Source organism: Astyanax mexicanus, chromosome 16, assembly GCF_023375975.1.
Source record: "Astyanax mexicanus isolate ESR-SI-001 chromosome 16, AstMex3_surface, whole genome shotgun sequence".
NCBI lineage: Eukaryota > Metazoa > Chordata > Actinopteri > Characiformes > Acestrorhamphidae > Astyanax > Astyanax mexicanus.
Genome location: NC_064423.1, coordinates 19,730,101 through 19,754,007, shown reverse-complemented (window position 1 = coordinate 19,754,007; position 23,907 = coordinate 19,730,101). Strand labels below are relative to the sequence as shown.

At 37.6% G+C, this 23,907-nt stretch overlaps 1 protein-coding gene across 6 annotated transcripts in view; it reads left to right on the top strand.

Annotated features, from left to right (window-relative positions):
• Positions 1-23,907, top strand: part of LOC103044346 (cAMP-specific 3',5'-cyclic phosphodiesterase 4D) — a 140,264-nt gene that overhangs the window by 54,958 nt on the left and 61,399 nt on the right. Inside the window, exon 1 of one of the 6 annotated variants that reach the window (XM_007233144.4) lies at positions 17,533-18,011. The exons of 4 other annotated variants lie outside the window; for them this stretch is intronic. In XM_007233144.4, coding sequence (XP_007233206.3) covers positions 17,797-18,011 — 215 coding nt within the window. In that variant the 5' untranslated portion in view covers positions 17,533-17,796. Of the gene's footprint in view, positions 1-17,532; positions 18,012-23,907 lie in introns of those variants that run through there. One more of the 6 variants, XM_007233148.4, reaches the window with a different exon arrangement.

Below are 23,907 nucleotides of genomic sequence, written 5' to 3'. Positions count from 1 at the left end.
GTTGGGGCATCACTAGTGATAGAGGGAGTCCTTATGAATGGGTTGGGAAATTGACCTTGTAAATTGGGGAGAAAATATATTTAAAAAAATAATAATAAATAAATAAAAATAATATTCATGTATAGCTTTAATCTCTTCAAATTAAGTTAAGTAACAAAGTAAAAAAAAAAAAAACTCATTGTGTCCAAACTTTTGACTGGTACTGTACACCATAAAAGACATTAACACCCACAGTGGACAGCGCAGTGGGTGGTAATGATCATGCAAACGGACAACCGACTCGCATCCAAAAATCACAACCCATAATCAATGTAAGAAGCTCCAAACGCAACTTGTGCAAGTCAGCATTCTGTAGCTGCCACTGAACATGCCAAAAGTCATGGTACATATTACTAATCCATCTTCCATGACTTCTGGCATGTCAATGTGCACTTTTCTAAAGGTCTCCCATTTACCTTGTTTTTTTATCTGGTTAGTTTGTTATTTTAAGCACACATCCTAATATATAATTTAAAGGACTACATTCTTCCATCAAAATGTAATGACTTTTGTCCATCTCCAAAATCTCAATGCACCGGCTGCTTTGAAAAATGAGTCATATCTTATTAAATCACATTAAAATAAGAGGATATTATAATGTTTCCTCTTCCATTCCAACCATCCTCACTTATCAGAGACCCTTCCTGATACTGTGGAAATGTCACGGTGCAGATAAAAATGTCTTGTGAGTCACATTTGACTGTGAACTTAAAATCTGTCCTTCACACTTCCACATTCAGTTAGAAAAATAAAGTTCTTATCACAGGGCTTGAGATGAAAAAAAGTGTTTATAACTCTTACTCTCTTTTCTGTTAAAAAATGTGATACCTTTAAATTATTTACACATTTATTTTAAACATCAATAGAATTGTATTTTTGTTATCTTTAATGTAAAAATGAAATATGATAGTCCTTTATTAAGTCCTTTATTTTATATAATTAAGAGAAAGATGGATGGTCACCAGCCATCAAACCAAGCTGAACTGCTTGAATTTTTGCACCAGGAGTGGCATAAAGTTATCCAAAAGCAGTGTGTAAGACTGGTGGAGAAGAACATGCCAAGATGCATGAAACTGTGATTAATAACCAGGGTTATTTCACCAAATATTAATTTCTTAACTCATTTCTCATTTTCTGTAAATAAATGCTTTGAATGACAATATTTTTATTTGGAATTTGGGAGAAATGTTGTCTGTAGTTTATAGAATAAACCAACAATGTTCTTTTTACCTACAAATAGCAAAATCAGAGAAACTGATTCATAAACCGAAGTGTTTAGTCAATGGCTAGGATTAATCTCTGTCCAGGAAACTGCCTAAAAATAATAAATATTTAACAAAATCGGCAAATAATATTTACACCAATTGCACATGAAAACCTGTGTTTTGCATATTGATGTTGCGTATTGTTATAGTGTTCTGTGTTACTTTGATGAAAAAAGTTTCTCACTTGTGTTCTGAATGTGTGTGCAGTGGCAGAAAAATTGAACAGATTATCTTGATGTATTACCAATGAGATGATAAAAGTTAATGGAGCATGCATTGAAAGGATCATTAGAGAACCAGAGAAGTAGTTCTCCTGTGGGTGGGTTCCTAACGTTCCTAACCTTTTCAGATGACCATAAAAGCTTCCAGAGCCTGCAAAAAGATCTGTTAACCGTTTAGTGTAGATTGTACATTTTAGATTCATTACATATACTTTTACTTAACTTTTAAATTATATACTTTACAGCTTTACACTAATCCTTTTTTATCCAAACACCAAAAAGGTCAGAATTGTACTAGATTGTTAGTAATTTCAACATTGATGTAAAATCTATATGGGAATAAAATATTGTATCTACAGTGGTATGAAAAAGTTTGGGCACCCCTTTTATTTACTTCGATGGCAATTACACTGATCATTTTCATGATTTTCCTTCATAAATCATTGGTTGTTCAGATCAGCAATCTCAGTTAAATATATCATATAGCAGATGAACACAGGGATAGTGAAATGAAGTTTATAGAATTTATAGAATGTGTTCAGTAATTCTTTAAACTAAATTAGGCAGGTGCCTAAATGTGGGTACCCTTGTGGTTTTATTGATTAGAATACCTTTAGCACTAATTTGTTTGGTAAGTTTATTAACCTTTGACCTACATACACAGGTGAATCCAGGTTAAGATAAAGGGTTAAGGAGCCAATTGTAAGTTTTTCTCCTCTTTGCGTTTTCTCTGAAGCGTGGCAACATAGGAGCCTTAAAACACAACTCTAAAATGACCTGAAAACAAAGAATGTTTAACATCATGGTTTAGGGAAAAGATACAAAAAGCTCTCTCAGAGATTTCAGCTGTCAGTTTCTACTGTGAGGAATATAGTGAGATTTCATTGGAAGAGATGTATGATATATTTAACTGAAATTGCTGATCCAAACAACCAATGACGTATAAAGAAAAATCATGAAGATTATCAGGGGTGCCCAAACCTTTTCATACCACTGTGGACTTCTGATCTGACAGCAGTGCTAATGACTGCCAAGAGTCTTGGGGTATAGAGTGGGTTGTCAAGTCTCCTTAAAAGTAGTATTAGAATGAGCCAAATTACAATCGAAATACTGGATTCTGTAATGGTTCATTGGGGGACTGTGGCCGACAGATTAAACACCACTGGCAAAACAACTGCACATTTATTTTCAGGCAACCGTTGGTGAGTTTTGGGGATTTGGGGATTTAGAGACCTCGTTGATGAGAATGTATAATTGCACAGAGCATAAGGAAGAGTTTTAATGTAAACAAATTGCTGTGTAAAAAAGTAAAATTATGTTTTTGAGTATAGTGTTTTGTTAAGTTTGGTCAGTTCTGAAATACTGTCAATTAAATTTAAAAAACCAACCAGACCACTGCTTTTAGAATGACTTAAGCACTATCTGGACAGAATTAGTTTCTCAGGGGGACGTCTGTGAAAAATATTTCACACTTCTACTCAGTGATAAAACTCCTGCATCTGGACTGAAGATGAAAAACTGAAGGCCCAGTGAGGTATTTATTTTTTTTGGCTTACTAGGTCACATGACATTGCGTTCAGTAGCTCCTCCATTTCCACTCGCTGGTTCTCTGTGAAAACGCATGCTCAAAGTGTAACTATGGTGCGTGGCAGTGGACAAATAGCTATTTTATTAAACATGCGAAAAGCAGTAGGTAATACAGCCTGTTATTTTTTCAGAGGAGATCTGAGAAAAACACAAACATGGCCGTTCCAGACAGGAATTAAATCACAGAGGACCCCTGTAAAAGAGAAAATTACCCCAGGACCCCCTGACATACTAATCCTGTCCAGATAGGGCTTTAAAATGAGAATAATGCTATTAATTAGAATATTGTATCCTCTCCCAACTCAGAAATACTACTACTTTCAATGTAATTAAAAACAATTTAGGGACGGCTGCTTTAAACAGTGTAGTTTAAGAGGCCCTATGGATTGCTTAGTAACATGGACTCAACAGGCCATGAAAATTAAGTCAAATATGCTTTATTGACATAATAAACATAAAAAAATGACCAAATTAAACCAAAGTGGTTTAATATTAGCAGGTGTGGAAAAGAGAAATGGTGGGAAAAACTTACACCAGTCTGTAACAAGGCAACAGTTCTTCAGTGCAGTAGGAGAGGTGACACCAGAGTTACAAGCTGTAATATAACAGGCACAGGTCTCAAGGTCAAGAAAAAGATCAAATCCAATGTGAAAAAATAAATTCTAGTCTAGTAGTATTATGCCTGTGGAATGGGGAAGCCCATTATAAGCAGTAGTCATAGACACTTCTGAGGGAGCATAAAGCCTTTTGGCTCCAAAGGAAGCCAGTGTAAATAACCCTCCCCCAGCTTCCTCCACTTTCTAATCCATCTAGATTGGCAGTTAACACTGCTGTGGTACAGGCCTGGCCACATGGTGCAGGCAGGAATTCTGGAGTTGTGCGAGTCAGAGCCGCTGGGAATGTGCTGTAATCATGGATCAGCAGCGTGCCAGACATCCTGCTGGAGAATGAGCCCAGGCAGCTGGTAGCAAACACTGCTTAGTGGCAGTGTGATGTGAAATTAGCTTTATTTTTATCTCTAAAAAAAAAAAAGTAAATTCCAACCGGTGTCAGATCTTCTGAAAATGCAGTGACACAGATTTAGCTCTATCTTTGAAAATGCTGCTGATAAAGAATGTACATTTTTGTTTGTGATTGTAGAGAATGCTCCAATGTCAGGTAACATTTAAATACAGCTCTGGAAAAAACAAAGAGACCACCTAAAAATTATAAGTTTTTTAGATTTTACCAAATTAAAAACCTCTGGAATATAATCAAGAGGAAGATGGATGATCACAACCCATCAAACTAAGCTAAACCGCTTGATATTTATACCAGGAGTGGCATAAATTTATTCAAAAGCAGTGTGTAAGACTGGTGGAGGAGAACATGCCAAGATGCATGAAAACTGTGATTAAAAACCAGGGTTATTCCACCAAATATTGATTTGTGAACTCTTACAGTTTTATAAACTTGTTTTCTTTACATTATTTAAAGCCTGAAAGCTCTGCGTCTTTTTGTTATTTCAGCATTTCTCATTTTCTGCAAATAAATGCTCTAAATGATAATTTACAGAATAAAACAACAGTGTTCATTTTTCTCAAACATGTGCCTCTAAATAGCTAAATCAGAGAAACGGATTCAGAAACTGTAGTGGTCTCTTAAATTTTTCAAGAGCTATATATGAACTTAATTGTATAAAATATTTTTTATAAAACATGGAATAGACTGGGACTACCTGGAAAAAAGATGGTTTCTACAGTGCAAAATGTTGTTTTTAGGAATCAAGCCAGCTGAATCAAAATAATTCCTTACTATCTATGAAGCATGGGGTAGGTGGCTCTCTCATGCCCTGTGGCATTGTCAGTATGGTATGTATAGGGGAAGGGAACAGTGAATTCCAAAAGAAACTAGAAAAAAAACTATTGACTATAAATCTGAAGCTGAATATAGGATCTTTTTTACAACAGAATAAAGATATAAACCATCAGGATACATAGCAAGAAATATATATATATATATATATATATATATATATATATATATATATATATATATATATATAAGACATGGTTTGATGTGTTTTTGTGTGAATATGCTCCAATTATTTGGTTTAATATTAAAGACTCTAAGCATGACTAACCCTCAGTTGCTTGTTTGCTGGTGTTCTGGGTTGTTTTTCTGGTCTTTTTTATACTGCAATTGTTGTGTGGATTAAGTAAACCTCTGCAGTTTCACCCAGTCTTCAGTCCTTAGTGTAGTGTTGGATATGACCAATTACCCAACCCACTCATTAGGACTCCCCTATCACTAGTGACGCCCCAACACCAGAAGGGTGAAGACTAGAACATGCCTCCTCCGATACATGTGAAGTCAGACACCGCCTCTTTTTAAACTGCTGCTGATGCAGTATATCCAAGTAGCATCATAGTGCGCTCGGAGGAAAACACAGTGACTCGGTTCCTATACATCAGCTCACAGACGCCTCGTGCTGAGTGCCATCACCCTTTAAAGTGATGTGGGGAGAGAGTGCCATCTACCCACCCAGAGAGAGCAAGGCCAGTGGCAGTGCTTAGCCCACCCCTATCACAGTATATTTCTTAATCTATCTATCTACACTTTGTTTTTTTGTGTGGCTTGGTGTTCTCTATATATAGCTCTAATACTCAAGACGCATTGCACCAGGTGAATAAGGTTGAAGAGCCTGTTTACACCTGCCATTAAAGTAGTTTTTTTTGTAAAGGGATCTTGTATAGACTGCATAAAAAGCCCCCTCATTCTTTTTTCGCTTTCTTGTGTAATTACCTGTGGGTGATGGCAGTACTACACAGTGTGTTCTTTTGCAGTTTAAATAGTCCTTCACATTTTGTGAAAGCACTGTAATAGGAATGACTGTGCCATCTATTGTTCCACCACTCCTCCAAACTGTTCAGGGTCTTCTAAAACCTCACCACCCTGATGAGAAACTATTGTTTACAGTTCTTTTTTATGCAGAAAAGTAAAAACTAATAGAATCAAATTGGGGATACATCTTAGTGACAAGTGGAGACATATTGTAGTCAAACCATATCAGATAATAGATGAGTACAGGCTCATTTATTTAAAAAACGATTTAAAAAATCTTGAATTTTTTAAACAAGTGCAATCAATGATCAATGAACAAAAATGCATGTGCCAGAGATTTCTGTAAGTCTTCAGCTGACACTCTAGGATTCTTCCTCACCTCATTGATCATTCTGTGCTGTGCTCTTGCTGTCATCTTTACAGGACGACCACGCCTAGGGAGAGTAGCAACAGTGCTGATCTTTCTCCATTTGCAGATTGTCTGTCTTACCGTGTACTCATGAACATCAAGGCTTTTAGAGATACTTTTGTTAGCCTTCCCAGCTTCATGCAAGTCAACATTTCTTGAATGTAGGTCTTCTGAGAGCTCTTTTGTGCGAGGCATGATTCACATCAAGCAATGCTTCTTAAGAACAGCAAACTCAGAACTGGTGTGTGTTTTTTATAGGGCAGAGCAGCTTTAACCAACACATCCAATCTCATCAGATCCTGGCTCCAATTAGCTCTTAGAAAAGTCATTAGCCTGGGGTTTCTCATACTTTCCCCCCCCTCACTGTAAAAGTTTACATGTTGTGTTCAATTAAACTATGCTAACATATACATTTTCTGTGTGGTTTTAGTTTAAGCAGACTGTGTTTGTCTATTGTTGTGACGTAGATGAAGATCAGAACACAATTAATGACCAATTTATGCAGAAATTCAACTGTATACTAGGAAATTTAGCCTATGGTGACATATAAGCGATTTAATTTAGCTATAAATACAGCGTCACTACTAATTAGTACAGAAAGTAGGCACATCTAAGTTAGCAGTTTTCTCTCCTAAAGCTCTCCATTAAACTTTTACTCAGCGCATTTCAATTAAATTAAGAAGCTTCAGAGATTTTGGATGTGGGGTTTTTGTTTTGGGCAAAAATGTGAAAAGGTTTTGATCAGGTCTGTGGTGAATTGCTACAGAAGAGCCACTTCTACCTGCTTTGCTTTCTGGACACGTACTCAGTTGTAGTTGTGTTTGCTGTTCTTTCAGTGTAGCACAACACGTCGGCATGGTACTGTAGAACTGCACTCAGCCAAGTGAATTTCACCGTAAAGCTTCAGCAGCTTTATCATAGGGATTTACAGGCGCATGACGTAGGTGTTGCGTAGTCTTTAGATAAAGGAAAATATTTAACATTCTTACTTCCAGTTTAGCCACTGCGGGATATGAACTATAAAGGTACTGGCTTTTCTCAGCTTTTCATGAACTGTAAATGAGTTGGAAGCTCCTGTGGTGATGGGCCTCACACCCTCCTCTATACTCAGTGAAGGTACCCTGGTGTGATGGTGATTATTAGGCTCTTTCTCACTCTCTGTAGTTGCAGCTGACATTCTGTATTGTTAGATTTTCTAAAATAAGCATGTGAAGAATAATAAAACGTAAAATTCATAATAAGAATTACACCTGGATTGTACATTACACTGTTTTAAATGCTTACATTTTCTCAGCTTTTTCTGTCTTCTTATTACTCAGCATTATTTGCACAATTGAGTGCAGTTGAACCATAATATGCATGTGTGATGACCATATGATCAAACCTGGTATGTGTAACTAAAGTCGATTGGCTTCATTATATGATTGGCTCGATCTTTTATGAAAATAAAACAGTATTGTACGATTGAAAAAATTCTGTACAATTGAAAGAAGGCTCTAGAACAGCCTTTAGCCCAGATATGAAATGAGATACAGTTGGGCATTTAGGCATAAAGGTTCTATATGGCATCCTGCGGCACATTTGCTCGTTGATGTTGCAGTTGGGCCTCTAGATCCTGCACACTTGTATAGGTTACCAAAGCCAACATTTCAGCTGGTCTCATAAATGCTTGACTAGCAATAAATAAAGTGACCAAAGAAGTGTTATAATCTGTCAGAGACATTTTTGGGGGGGTGAGCATTATCTTGCTGAAAAATGCCAGTTGGAAGCCTTGCCCTGAGAGGAAACACACTGCAAAAATGAGAAAGTTAAGAAATGTCAAGGCAATCTACTGCACTCGATATTTGAAAAACAAACGTTTTGAAAAAAACAAAAAACAAAAAAAACAGTTGTGCCAACTAGAAATCTTTAGTTCAGATAATTCATTTTTCATATGCATAAAAACTTTAGAGTTAAGTCTCACCAACTTAATCAAATTAATGAGTTGTTAGTTGGCCTCATTTAGGTTCTGGGAAATGTGTTTTGTCTTTCAGATCAACTAAAACAATTAACTTGTGTCAGTGAGATTTTACACAAATCAAACTCAGATAATGAGCACAACACTATATTTTGTGTTAAATTAAGTTATCAATTGAGAATTTATTACTATTACATATACAACTCTAGAAAAAAATAAGAGACTTAAAAATAGTTTCTTAAATTTTACCAAATTGAAAGCTGAATTATAATCAAGGGGAAGATGGATGACCACAAGCCTGAACTGCTTGAATTTTTGCACCAGGAGTGGCATAAAGTTATCTAAAACAGTGTGAAAGACTGGTGGAGGAGAACATGCCACAGTGCATGAATACTGTGATTAAATATTTTTTGCATTATTTGAGGTCTGAAAGCTCTGCATCTTTTTTGTTATTTCAGCCATTTCTTATTTTCTGCAAATAAATGCTCTAAATGGCAATATTTTTATTTGGAATTTGGAGACATTTTGTCAGTAGTTTATAGAATAAAACAACAATGTTCATGTTACTTAAACATATACCTATAAATAGCAAAATCAGAGAAACTGAATCAGAAACTGAAGTGCTCTTAATTTTTTCCAGAGCTGTATTTAAACCATCCTTAGTATGGTATACACTATATTTTGAAGTAAAGTATGTGAGCACTAGTGTTTATTATTAATCAGTTCATTAGCAGCCATTCATGCCCATGTTATGCCATGAACATACCATCAATTCAACAACTGTCCAGTTTGAATTTTGAGCACTTTATTAAATGCAGTTTTACTCCTAAATGGTAAATTCTGCATTTTGATCGCATTTTGACTGCTTTATTTTGAATCCATTGTGGTATTGTATGAACACAAAATTACAGCAATTATGTGACTGTTTAAATATTTTGAACCAGATTAGAAGTTCTCTGTCATTTTAGTATCGTCTTCAGCTCTGCTCATCCTTTCTGAGCATGTCTAGCATTCCTTTTTTTGTGTTTTGCTGCTTTCAGGTTTTAGAAGGGTAGTGCGTATGAAGGACAGAATGTCATCTTTTTTATTTTTGAGGTAATTTATCTTCTGTGCTCTGTAACACCTTTATTCTTGTAGGTGTGATTAGGTATTGACTGTGCTGCTTTTTTTATCTTTCTTTGGGATTTTTCGGTTGTCTTGATAGTGAGCTTTATGTTTTTGACAGGTTAAAAATGAGACTGTATCACGACACTGCTTTGACATTTTCAGTCTTTTTTTTTTCCCTATGGAACCAGACCAGTCCTGTTTGAGTGCCTTTGGAGATATAGCATCTGTCTCAGCACAGATTTCTATGAAAGCAGTGCTTTTTTCTTACCAGTGTTGGTCGACAGTGTCTGATAGACACATCAAAAGGCTTAGCTTTCTTCTTTAGATGAACTGACCCACCATTACTAATAGCAGATTTTTTTCCCCCTCTTATCTGTTGTAGTACTCTTCTTATCCATTACATGCTTTTTTGCAATTTGCTTGCTTCAATATTGCCAGACAACAAAATGTGCTGATTAAAACAAAATGAATGTGTTGTCATAGTTTAACATAACATTAACAACTGATGCCATATTAATTGTAAAATGCAGATAGTTAATAGAGAAAGTTATAAAATCACGATCTGTAGTCTAAATGGTCCAATCCACATGTATAGTCAAGATTTCGTAATTGTAGTTTAGTGAGAGTCGGGTGTTAAAGGAGAAATCTGGTGTGAAATGGACTTGGGTTGTAGTGAAACATCAAAATACTGTGCCTTTATCCGATGCCCCCAATAGGCTTACAATGCTAACAATAGGGGCATAGAGTTGACCATGCAAAGAATCGCTGTTTTTTATTTTTTATTTTTATTTTATTTTATTTTTTTCATTAACAATCTCAAATTAGCTCCACACTTCACTAGTCGAATTCCGAGGGCTGACATTTAAACCGAGTCACTGAGAACTTTGAAAATGCACAGGTAGTTTATTTAAAAAACACTGTTTACACACACAGTATTAAAAAAAACAAGTTTGTATTTGTTACCATCTTTTACTACACCCCAAGTCTATTTTACACCGGATTTCTCATTTAAACCAGGTGTATCAACAAGAATTTCAGCTCAGCTGGCAACTAATTTAACGGTATTTTGTTTATTGTAATGCTGCAGTGTATCATTTCAGCAGTATCAATGCAGTGTGTGCAAATGCAACAGTCATATCACGGAATGTCATATGAAGCAAATTTAACCATATATGTCATGCTATAACTCTCTACAAAGAAAAAGTCTCACTGTTCTCATTTTATTTTTTTTATTTTTTATTTCTAGATTGTATCTGCCCAATATATATTTTTCTACAATCTCCAACACTATAACAGCATTATAAATATTTCATATTATATTTCAAATTTCAGATTACTGACTTAAAAGTTAGTAAATAATTCCTGTATTATTTAATATTGAAATGCTCAGCACATCACATACCATTTAACATAAAAAACAACACCCAATAAATCTACTTAATAAGCAATTATAATCCAATAAAAGTTATCAGTGATTTGTCCAGAGGATCCAGCTGAACTGAGTCAAGATAGGAAAGACTTGTAGAGATTATCTTTAAAATTCTCAGAAAGGGTCCTGAATGGGAAGCTTCTTAGCATGGAGTCATTGATTACTGTTCAATCTAGTAAGATGGGTTTGATCGACAGTGAGGTTCTCCACTTAGGACATTTCAGTGCTTTGTCTCCTTTGAAAAGAAACAACTGGGTGAACCTCAAGTTGCTTACCTGGCATCATTTCTCTAAATGTAATATTTAATCTATTTAGAACCGTATCAGAACAAAATGCAGACATTTAATTTTTCCAGTATTTTTTTCCCAGTATTCCACAATTAGTACAAATTGATAATAAAAGTGGTGTCGTTATTTGTAACCTGGCACGTAGTAACATTAATGCTTCTCAGATGTTCAGTTTAAACGGCAGCAAGATTACCTTAAATCAGATTCCACATGGTTGTCCTGATCAATTTGTTATCTTGTGCAATTTCAGTTGTGTGTCGGCTCAATTCTTTCAGTTGCCATCAAATCAATTGGTGGTGACAAGTAATTAACTAGATGCTAATATTACCATATGACCTGGTTGATCTTTCTTAACGTTTCCATTTATCTGTGCCGCCTTGTAAAGGGTTTCCAAGGCATTCTTGTTTGTCTGCTGTTGTAAGAGTGGTCATGCATAATTTGTCCCCTAGCGGACACATAGTCTTGTTCTGTTAACATGATGTTCTTTAAAGATGGTGGCAGGTTATTTGTCAGATGCGTGGCTTGAGAGATATTGATTGCAAGGCAAGCTTTTAGAAATGAGCCCAAGCACAGGTTTGGTCTGCTTTAATTATTTTGCTTCTACCAAAGGGGTTCTTTATCGGTAATCTTCGGTGGGCCTGCTTAAACACGTAGCTTCTGATTTGCCTTTTTACCATCAAACACAGGAAACAACTAGAGGTGGTATATTAAATCTTGCAGCAAAGTGGCACCTCATTAGCTTTGCAGTTGTTTTTGCTTTTGTGTGCTTGCACTGGTTTTGTCAGTCAGTAGAGGGCAGTGTTTTTCAACCATTGTTTAAAAACCTTTTGTTAAGAAAACCTTAATGGCCAATAACTTGGACTGTTGATTATTAGCTTTGATTAATCATGATAAAGTGCACATTAAAACCTTTAATAATAGATAATAGAAGTGTAAAATCAAATGTAAAATCAGCAAAATGGACACAGACTACCATTTGTGGATGATGTGCAAGTATCAGTAGAATTAAAAAAAAAAAAACATAAATGAAAACTGTCAAAAAAGGAAAAAGAACAGATGTTCCTAATGGTTTAGATAGTTGATTCTTGCTCTATCTCTGCCTGTAGTAATGATTCAGCTTTAATGGGGAACTGCAAGAGTTTTATGTTCTAAGAGTTCTAAGCAGGTAGGGGAGGAAACATGGAAAGTATGTGCTTCACAGAACCGGCAATGTGTGTGTGTGTGTGTGTGTGTGTGTGTGGGAGAGTGGGAGAGAAAACGAGTGTAAGATTTAGAATTAGTTATGAGATTTAATCCATTTTTCAATATAAATAAGAAGTAATCTAATAGTGACTATGCCTAAATAAAACTGCCAACTCATCACCAAGCTCTGTATTTTAGTGAATTATGGGTGGACATTGGGGCTAAACATATTTAGATTTATTTGCTTGTGTCTGTTAACCTTGGCAGCACTTAAATGACCCAATTTTGTCACACCTGAAAACAATCTGAGGTGCATTGGCTCTATTTGACCTTACTCTTTACAGGATTATACCACTACATCCCTCCTTCACCCTTGATCTCAGGTCTTAGAGGGTCGAGGTTCTGGAGTAAAGTTCAGAAAGATTGGAATCATACAGGTCTCCACTGTGTTTGTCTATATACTCAAACGTGTGTGTGTGTGTGTGTTGGTTCCCTTGTTGTTTTCAAACACACTTCTCCAGAGCCTTTTCTCTTCCAGCTGAACCGTCATACAGACCCTTTAAAAGCCCATTGAGCCGCCACAGATTCAGGTGCACTAAAGGTCACTGGCACATCTTCAGCGGCTGTGCTTTTTTGTAGCCTTAAATACAAATATCTCTGCTTTTCAACAACCCTGGTTGCCTAGGTGATTTTATAGGCCATGTCAGGCCGACAGGCAGCACTGAGGCTTGATTTCACGGCGGCGAGGGAAGCCATATCACTAGTAACATGTTGCAGTTCAGCAGATGACTCAATACAGCAGTAAGGCATGGACTAGAAATTAGACATGCATCGAGCTGGGAATTGTGGGCCAGTGCTGATAAATAAACATTTGTGAAACGGAGAAGCCTGGAGCATATCTACCTGAATTACTTTTACAGAGAAATATAACATTTGTTTAGGTTACAAAAGCAATATAATTAGTAGAATATGTTCATGTTGTTTAATTACTGGTTAAAAGACACAGTGCTGTCCTTATTGTTGGATGCAATGGGAGAGTTTTTAATATTTGACCACAAAAATTGGATGAAAAAATAATACAATAAATTAAAATACCTAAACATAAAATCAAATACATTTTAAATGTAGCTTTGTTTAGATTAGGGATTTACAATACATCCCTGTGTTTCCCAATTACGTTTATTTATGTCAGTCACTTACACACCCTGACTAAAACAGTGAAACATTCAGTTTCTATCTATCTGACTATCTACTGCTGCTTAATCGTCCATCAGTTCAGTTTACTATCTTCAGCAGAGGAGATGTTGGAGCGTTAATGACGGAATCACTAGCACACATTCTCAGTGTACGGCTTGGTGAATACGAGGCTGTGCACAGATAAGAGTGTGTTTCTACAGCAATGGCCTTGAGACTCCCAGTCAGGTGGGCTTACAAACTCAAGCTCTTGGAACAGCTGTCCAATCGGCTCACACCGTTTCTGTGTGACTCTAATGCAGATTTCTCTACAGCTTCATTTGGACCCCTGACTGTTGCCCCTATTAAGCAGTCTTGAGCTTTTTAGACAGATGCATGTTTTATTCAGATGTGTGGCTGCATCGTCACAGAGAGTGAATGGGTTTCATTTACTGAGATCAGTGTTTCTTTAGATACATTGAAAACCCTTAGACTTAGACTAATGTTTTGCTGCAGTGTTTAAATGTAATAACATATTTGTGTGCAGAGTATTTTGTCCATTTATTTAACATACATGCACTTTTTAATTTATGCTTCTGCTTTTTCCATTCATTCCCATATCAAGCAAATATAAAATGCTAATATTACTTTCTCAAAACAAGACCATCCAGATCCTAATTATGATTGTAACTACTTACATATATAAATATTTAGTTATCTGATTAATCATATCCTTGTTATTCATCCATTTACTTTGTTTCAGCTGAAATTTTGGTTCTACAGTTTCAGCAGAGCAACTGGGGGTTTCTTTTCAGTATGAATGACCCATAAGTGTGAAGCACTTTATTTGCGTAATATTTATAAGTATTTTTTTCCAGAAATGCACTTTTATATTTAAATATCTCTTATATAATTACAAACGCAAATGTAGTGTACTTTGAATGATTCTCTAATACCCTATTTTTCACACTATATTATTTATAATTAGTGCGCCGGTGCGCCTTATGTATGAATTTTACCAGTCAAGTTGTAAGGAGCACTCTGCTGAAGTGCAGCATTATGAGTTTTATTGAAGTTTTTCCAGCTGGATCAATATTAGCATTAGTTGTAGTCTGCGTGTTTATCATGTTAAAACAAGCTACATGAGATGAACAGCTAACTGATAGCACCCTGTCTTACCAGAACACTCAGGGTTCCTCAGTGTAGCGCTGTCGGGCAGCAGTTACTAGTGCTAAGCACTGCTAACTGCGGATAGCGCTGCTGCTAAAAATATTAGAAATCTAAGCTTACTGTAAATAAATGGAAGCACTTTACTCACCCAAATACATTACATACACTGTGTACATTAACATCCAGCGCTTGTTTTTATTTTATTTTTTTAAGAATTACAGTTTTGTTTACTTAGGCACCTCTAGTGGAGGGATCTGCTGAATCAGAAGGGAAACTTGGCAACACCTTTGTTCCTTAATATTGTTGCTTAAAATGCACCTTATAATCTGGTGCGCCTTATGTACGTAAACAGACCAGAAAATAGATGTTCACTGATGTCAGCAGTCAGCAATCTCTCACCTAGAGATACGCTACCTAAAAGTAGACTCTGGGAGCTTTTATATTAAGTATCTGGCGTAAGAACATTTATGCACCATTTAAGCACAACGTTCTTCTGCTTTATACAACAAATATTGCTGAAAATCGAAAGGAACAGTAATTTAATCAACAGGTAATCACAAATCATGTCCCCACAATGCATACGTTACCTTCTTTGTGTCTTCCTTGTGAGAAATTTCTGCAGCTGTAGTAAGAAAATAATGTTTATGATGATGTCAAATTCTTTATGTTGTCCCCATATTACACTAAATACAGAATACTTGTTTGTGTGTTTAGCCATGTGGAGCCCCATGAATTAGGTACAGTATGAATGTTGATAATAAGTTTAACACATACACTAATGTCAGAGTGGACTTTTCAATTCTAGTTTCCTTTGATAGCAGCATGAGACATTAGCTGTGGTGACTGATAACAAATTCATCACTACATTACTTTGCTCCAAAGAAAAGTCTCAGTGAACCATGTAATTAAATACACAGCTTTACTTATCTCTTCAGAAAGGCGGAGCAAATGTGTTAATATCTTATTTTTAATATCTTAAAAATGGGCTATACTGTACATTCAGAGGTTGTAAAAATGGCAGTGTTTTAATTCCCAATATATTAAATGAGAAAAATGATGAGCAGAAAGAAATTAAATAGGTTTTACTAATATGGACTAGAGAATGATTTCACTTGAGAGTTTGTTGTTGGTTTTATTTATTCATTATTTGTCAGTGTACAGGCTGGTCCTAGAAGAGCTTGATGCGAGGCTGGGAATATACTCTGGGAGCCCCATCTGCTGGTTGGATTTGGCAAGTATTCAAACGACAGCTGTGTTTGAATGGGTAGAAAGATCAGACAGATTTCTGATCCCCAGATCACTGAGCACTTTGTGCCCATCAGGATTGTTTGACTTTCCTTTACTGTGAACTGCTCTACAGTGGCCACACTCCACTTTTACTGCACACAAGCTGGTAATTATTTATCAGTAGTTTTCACTTTGTATTTTGTCCTATCACACGTTTCCCTTATTTGTGTGGGCTGTAGTATATTTATGAAAAAAATCCACCCGAATAATTCTGAACGTAAATATCCTGGTAAGAAGCCGATGTTAATTTGATTATCTGTTCTATGATGTTTTTTAAATATGTTTAGACACACAGGTATGTCCCAAAGCCTGTTTACACACATTCAGCTGATGAATTAACATTGGTAATAAATGAACATGAATCACATATATGTCTGGCTTCTACAGTACCAGTTAAAGGTTTGGACAACATTAAATTCTGACTGGTAATTGACTGGTAGTCTATACTGTCACTTTTATAATGATTTTTTGATGTTCCAATAAAGATTCCTAGTTAATGCTGACCAACTACCATTCAACTGTGTATCTGTTAAATTCACAAGAATTCCTGCACTGACATGCTAGGCATAATATAGCAGTTGATCAGAAGTTGATCAGAAAGTGTTATCTCAAGGGATGGCTTGAGAACACCCACACCTGTGTAAATGTTAAGGGGATATCTCGTGAGGCTGAACACTGACCAGCATGCCCATACCAGCCAGTTTTTAGGAGGGAAATCTGTGTAGATTAACATCCAGCACTCGTTTGACTCGTTTGAAATAAATATGGTTTATTATGTAAGGATAATATATTGACAGACTGTTACTTTAAATAATAAAATAGTGATGAGTTAATCTTATCTGCTTGGCTCATTATGGTTTCGCATTTGACTGAGATGACCTGACTGATATATTAGTCTCAAAGTGCAAAGTGCAGGGATGGGGCAATGTAAGGCTTAGCATGTTGATTGGAAACAATAGCAGTTAATGACCCAATAAAACGAGAATGGATGCACTTGAAAGATATATTACGTGGGAGTTTGATGCAGAGCTATTTAAAAACAGCAAACATTGTGATGCTTCTCATTTTTTTCGAAGAAAGAAAAACGAATCGAGAGAGGCATGACACTATTCCATTGTGTCTCAGCTGAGGAGGCTCTCATATGACCGAGTCTTGTAAACCTTAAGATGTGGTGAGGCTGAAGTCAAGGAGAAAAGTGTGTGCTCTGGCCTGAGACAGACCAGCAACAGACTATGCTTTGGCAAGCGTTGCCAGAGGCCCAGAAGAGAAGGAGAGGGGGGGGGGGGGGGTAGAGATGGGGTGGTTAATGTTTATACACAGATGGGAGAAAGGAAATGATTAGAGAGCGAACTTTTTTCCTTCCTTTTCCTCAGACCAATCGGTCCTCTGTGGGCTTTTAAGTTCAAGCACTGCCCCTTTCCCTATTCTGTCTTCCATTTCTTTTCTCCTCTCCAGCCACTTCCAACCCCTAGCCTCCCTTACTCCTGCTGCCTGCTAACCCCCAGTAATTCATCCAGCCATATTTAGGCAGGGGGAGGGAGGGAACTCTGGTAATGTAAACAGAACTGGAGCTGGAAGGGGAGGCGATGAGCTACACTTGTGTCTGTGTCTGTCAAAATTGCTCAGCAGCTCCCCTGAGTGAGGTGAAACCGTTCTGAGCCCAGAAATGAGCAGGCCTCTGGAGCATTCCCAAACTCCTGTTTGACCCTTCTGCTCATGGATCTCCTCAGAAACAAATGACATTTCGGCAGTTCCTGCTGCTGCTCTAGAGTCTGTTGGCCATCAGATTAACTCGGGACACTGGACACCCAATAACTCGAGCACACTTCCACATCAGGTACATCAGGGTACCTCGGGACCATGAGTGAGACATCTGAGGAGGAGAGCTCTTTGAGCTCTGGGACACAGCCAATCAGGCTGAAGCCTAGATCTTGTGCAAATTCTCCATGCGGATCTCCAAACTCAAGACAGTCTCCTCGCAACTCTCCCCGAAACTCTCCACTGCTCTTCAGGAAGCTCCTGATGAACCGCAGCATCGTTCTTCAAAGGCGCTTCACCTTGGCCCACACACCCAGGTAAGGCCTTTGCCTTCACCTTCCTTTGGCTTCTGTCTTTTAGTCTTGGTAGATTCTGCAGCAAGTGCATGGATTGGGGATACCCATATCTGTATAAGATATGAGGTGATATCTGGTTAATGGGGCTTCTGAAGACTGACCAGCATTGAATGGCAAGATGATGTGAGCTATTTGAGTTGGAGATGATCATGACCGGCGGCATCTGGCTGTAAATTTCCCTGCAACTTTTGCTGAAGTCACATGCTCATTCAGTGCTGGAGGCTGTACATGCATGCAAAAGTCATGGGACTGCATGTAACCCTAACCCTTACCTTAGCCTTAACCTTGAATCAACCCTAAAACCTAATTCTAACATTGTTTTCTACAATAACCAGTGTCTTTACTTGCTGGTCACTCCTTCTCATTTGATGCTTCATCCATGAGGTCAGTAACACAAGCTTGGACTTCCATTGGTGATTTCTTTTGATCAGTGTCACATTGGTGGTTGGCTTTTGCATCTCATGCACCTCTGAGCATCACGAGGAGGCTTACAGTCAGCAGGGCCTACAGTGTTGTTAAGGTATTCCAAAGTTGAAATCACTGGTGGAGGCAGAAGAAGCGTTTCTGAAGTAAGCGCTTGCGTGGAGGTCTTGAAAGGAGGCTTTTGTTCTGTTTTAGGTCCTGGCCTTCTCTTCTGCCTTAGGTGTCGACGCCTGGCGTTGTTCACCAGGAATAGGCTATCAGCAGGCCCTGTTTTGCTCCTGTCTTTTTGCACTTGAATAAAGCCTCAACTGGTCTCAAAACTCAATTGTGAGGACAAATATTGTAGTTGTTTCAAGGGTTGGTTCACGTATTTGTAACTATTAGAGTGAATAGAGTGAATAGAGCTTCCATTTGTCAAAGGAAATAGTTTTGGCACCGACCCAGAATAAAATATTGCAGAAGATTTAATGCACTAAAGTAGAATCATGTGTTTTTAAAACTATGAACGGTTGGACAAAGGCACCTTTTTCAGCAAGGCTCGGGCAAATCAGGCAATATACTGTATGTAATAGTCATTCATGCAGACTTTGGACAGAGTGTAGAGTAACTACCCTAGGACTAAGTGAATGGAGTGAGTGTACAGATGTCTCTCTGATCTTCATATAAACATTTCCATTGCCCAGATGTTATTAAACTGTTTCCGTGGAGGCTGACGTCAGAGATGAATTCTTCACTCGGAGGTCATGACCGCCTTATTGTAGACCTTATGGAAAACCTTTAGGACGGCTTTCTTCACACTGATGAGACACAAAATAACTTTCTCAACAAATTCTCAACCAAATTCTCTTGAAATACCAACATTTTTTTGCGGATAAAGATTTGAGTATGAGGAGACCTACTGGATCAGTTCTATTTGTCCAAACTGCAAGGTATTGTCAGTAAAGCTTAAAAGATAATAAGAGATTAAAATGAATTGTGTCAGTGGATGCTGTTTTTTTAATATTCAGTGCACCCTTAAGCAAGCAAATATAGTAACTGCAGATACTCCCGTCTAGTGCACCATGTTTTTGTATAACCTGGTTAAAGTGACAGTGCGTACGTTTATATGATTTAGAGATCACTGAGGTGAAAATGTATAGTTACTACTAGTAAGTACTTTTAAAACATATATACTGTGGTACACTGTCCTTTTAGGACAGATTAAACTGGTGAGTCCAGCAAAGACTCTGAAGTGCTCTTTTAAACTTTCCAACTGCCTTCAGTTTTAATTCTGTGTTTCTTAAATTTAACATTGTGTGAATAAACAGGTTAAGACTTAGTTTGCCATCCTTACCTCTCCATGTGCACAGTTTGAAAAGAGGCAGTGGCTGACTTCACATGTATCAGAGAATGCATGTGCTAGTCTTCACCCTCCTGGAGGTGGAGCATTACAATTATTGCCAAGGTTGTCGTGTGGCAGTAAAAGACTCAACTATATGTTTGAAAAGATGTCAGATCAGGTATTAAAATAATAATTGCCAGAGTGATTCATCTCTTCCAGATCTAATTTTTGGGTTGGACACATCTGATACTTTAAAGAAAAAGAAAATAAACACCTAAGTAAATGTAGATCTATGTCAACCTGCCTGTCAACATTCATTATTTTTACTAATCTGCTATAGCAAGTTTTTCCAGTTTTCTTCGTTAGGGTTTACGTCAAAATCTGCTGTTTGCTCCAGACTTAATCTGAATCTAAAGAGCATGATGTGTATTTTGGCAGAGTTACTAGTGGATGCCCATGCGGTAGTTCCGTCTGCTGAGCCTGCTGTGGCTGTAGATAAGATGTGCTCCTCCTTCAAACTGAAGAATTATGAAGTGTCCAATTTTTAAAAAATTCTCACACAAATCATGTCTGGAGTGTTTACTTCACTTTACTTTATTTTGTTCTAACAGTCAAAAATGAGTGTAAAACAGAAACTGAAAATATTTTTAAATGCTCACATTTTATATACTGTATATTTTATTATTCTGAACTTAAGAAAGTATGGAAAAGGCAAGTGCAGTGTTTATTACATTTACTTTGACTTTTATTCACTTAAAGACCGAATTAAAACAAAACTTATTTTGTGCTTTGTCTGCTCAACTTTAATTTGTTAATATACATCCATTCCCGCATTTAAGTCCTGCTACACATTACAGAAAAGCTGGGATGTTTGCCGTGTATTAGTATTCCAGATCTTTTTTTTTTCAGTGTGTTTTAATACAAAGATGGAAAAAGCCCATCCAGACTGTTAACAGCGACAAATCGGAAAGCCAGGGTCTGACCTAGTCTTAGAGTCTCTGTAAAACACAAAATCCACTGGAGGTCCTCTGTGAACATATAGTTACACACAGAGGTGGGTAGTCCAGATCCAGAAAAAAAAATTCTCCCCGGGGTTTTGTTTGCTGAGCTGCAGCAGAGTCGCCCAGGCAGTTTTACTTTGAACTAGTGTAAATAGAACTGTTTTAAACATACACCTACCTATCTCAATTGTACTTTGCTGGTGGTGTTCCATAGACAAATTCTAACCATTACTGTGCAAAGCATATAACACTGATGTGTTATTTGCACAAATAACACAGGAATGAACTGCCATGAAAACTACTTCACGAGTTGATGTAGACACGGTGCCTTTCCTGATCAACTCGTTTATCTGAATAGTTTCTTTAACTAGCTACTACAGACAATGGAGGATTGGAAAAGGCTCTGCCATGTGGTTTTTTGGATGTTGGATGTGGGTGAAAGGATTTATATTAGCAAATGAAACATAATTTACCCGACCAAACATAAGATATGCTGAGTACGTACTGTAAAACTAAGAAATGCAGTTTTAATATATTATTGCATTTTCCATACTCTCCCACATCCTTGTATTTTATACTGTATGTAATAAAACTGTGATCCTCTGACTCCTCTGTCACAGTATTGATCTAGGGACCACAAGAGCCCTAAATCCATGTGCTGAATGGTAGTGGTGGCTTGACCTAGTTTCAGTGGATCATTAACATGACCAGTCGAACGCACAAGGTGAGAGAGAAGGGGCCGCAGGAGTTATTTTTGCAGGCAGTTTGTTTTTTTCTCTCAGTCATGTGCACGAAGAATGTCTGGATTCGACGTCAAAAGGAGCAGAAAGAAGATCAGATAGCTAATCTGTGCTGAGATTCTCCTCTCAGGCACAGATGAAGCAGCATCAACTGCAGAGTTTATTAAAAAGTGAGGTCAGTTTATGAGAACTTTTCAAAAGACGACTGAATCAGTGGATTTGGCTCTTTTTCCCCTGAGTGGTGATGGCAGTCTGAATGCAGCATCTTGGTATGCAGTAAATAAACAAGTTTTAATAAACATTTTACGTAGTTCTTGCTCATGTTGATTGCAGATTGGGCGGTGCTGTCCATTTCAATTTTAAGAAGAAGTTCTTATGAAATCACATTTGGTTACTGTGTACATGCAATGTTGTTTTGCAATGTTGACCAAATGCTTTAGGCACGTCAGAGTATATTGACATTTACAGTCATGGGATAGCAATATTTAGGTTCAAGATCATGTGATTCAGGTGTTACCTCAGGGGACAGCTTGGGAACATCCACAACTGACACAACTGAGTTGTGAGGTGTTATCTTGTGTCATTCTGTCATAAGCACACTGGCCAAAGTTATCAGTTTCAGCCAGGCCTGGTAGTGTGAGCCAGATGGATGGAAAATTCAGTTTCTGAAACTTCTGGTTAACAGAATGCAGGATGGTAATGGCACCAAAGTCTGACACTTTTAAACTGAACCATCATTTCAAAATACAAAGATTCTACTGCTCAGCAGCCTAATTCTGGGGGTGATTGTACCTCTCTAGCTAACGTCTGACATGGTACCATGTGGAGGTTATGTGCAGATCAGTGTAAACAACAATGGGTTTAACCTAAAGTAGCCGAAGTGAGTAATTTCATTAGGAGGGATGACCAAAAACATTCGGACATCTAGTGTGCAGCTGTACAGCTCTGAAAACATTGTTGTTTTATTCTTTAAACTACGTACAATATTTCTCCCAAATTCCAAATAAAAATATTGTCATTTAGAGCATTTATTTGCAGAAAATGAGAAACGGCTGAAATAACAAAAAAAAGATGCAGATCTTTCAAACCGCAAATAATGCAAAGAAAACAAGTTCATAATCATAAAGTTTTAAGAGTTCAGAAATCATTATTTGGTGGAATAACCCTGGTTTTAATCACAGTTTTCATGCATCTTGGCATGTTTTCCTCCACCAGTCTTACACACTGCTTTTGGATAACTATATGGCACTACTGGTGCACAAATTCAAGCAGTTCAGCTTGGTTTGATGGGTTGTGATCATCCATCTTCCTCTTGATTATATTCCAGAGGATTTTGATTTGGTAAAATCAAATAAACTCATCATTTTTAAGTGGTCTCTTATTTATTTTTTTAGAGCTGTATATTTGTATGTATATTGTAACACTGTTTGTTTCAGCAAACACATGGCAAATGTTTCTGTTTCTCTCGGTCTTATGTCATGTGTGGTATTGCGACGCTTTGGTTTTACGCCCCCGTAAGTAAACTGTTATTTAATTTCTCCTCCCACTCTCTATGAGGTCCACATGCACTGCAGTTACCACATGGTGCATGACAATCTGTCACTGCTGGCTCAGACGAAGATGCTGAGAAGCTTTCTGCTTCTTCAGCTTCTGCCTCTCGAGTCACTGTGTGTTTTGCAGCACTTGCAGTTTCATCTGTGACCGTAACAGATGGTACGCGTGGACGGCTGCTGGTTTAAGTGTAGGCCTGATCCTAATGCTGGATTGATGGAGTATTTTTAAGACCGGTAGCCTTCGTCTCCAGAAAGGACTTGGCTCTCTGGAGGTGGCTTGGGGTTTCTTTAAGGACCGAAATGGACTCACGGACACAGCCCACGCATAGCACAAATCACAGCACACACCAGGCACAAAAGCATTTTAGTGCATAATACTCGCCAAATCAGATAAACAGGACGACCCAAGAGAAACACTCAAACAGCATGTTTACTTTAAGTAGAGCACGGCCTCCATTATCAATGATTAGCTCTGGTGTCATAAAAGATAAACGGAGCATTTTCCTCTTAAGGAGAGTGCACAAACGGAGCTAGCCGTAGATAAACACGGGTGAAGCGAGGCTATATAGGTATGTGTTGGCAGCTGGCTTCTGTCAGGCAGGAAGGCCTGCAGATAAGAAGATTCACCTTCCATGTTCAGAGCCCTCGCCTGGAAGGCGCTTTCTCTGCTGATAGCCGAGCAGTGCTGCGCAACCAAAAGCGCATTTACATAGAGGGTTCATACGTGCTGTGTTGTCACACAGCTCTCTGCCTCAGGCTTCATCACATGGTGTTATGTAATCGGTATGAATAAATAGTTGTACGCTGGCAGCCAAGGAT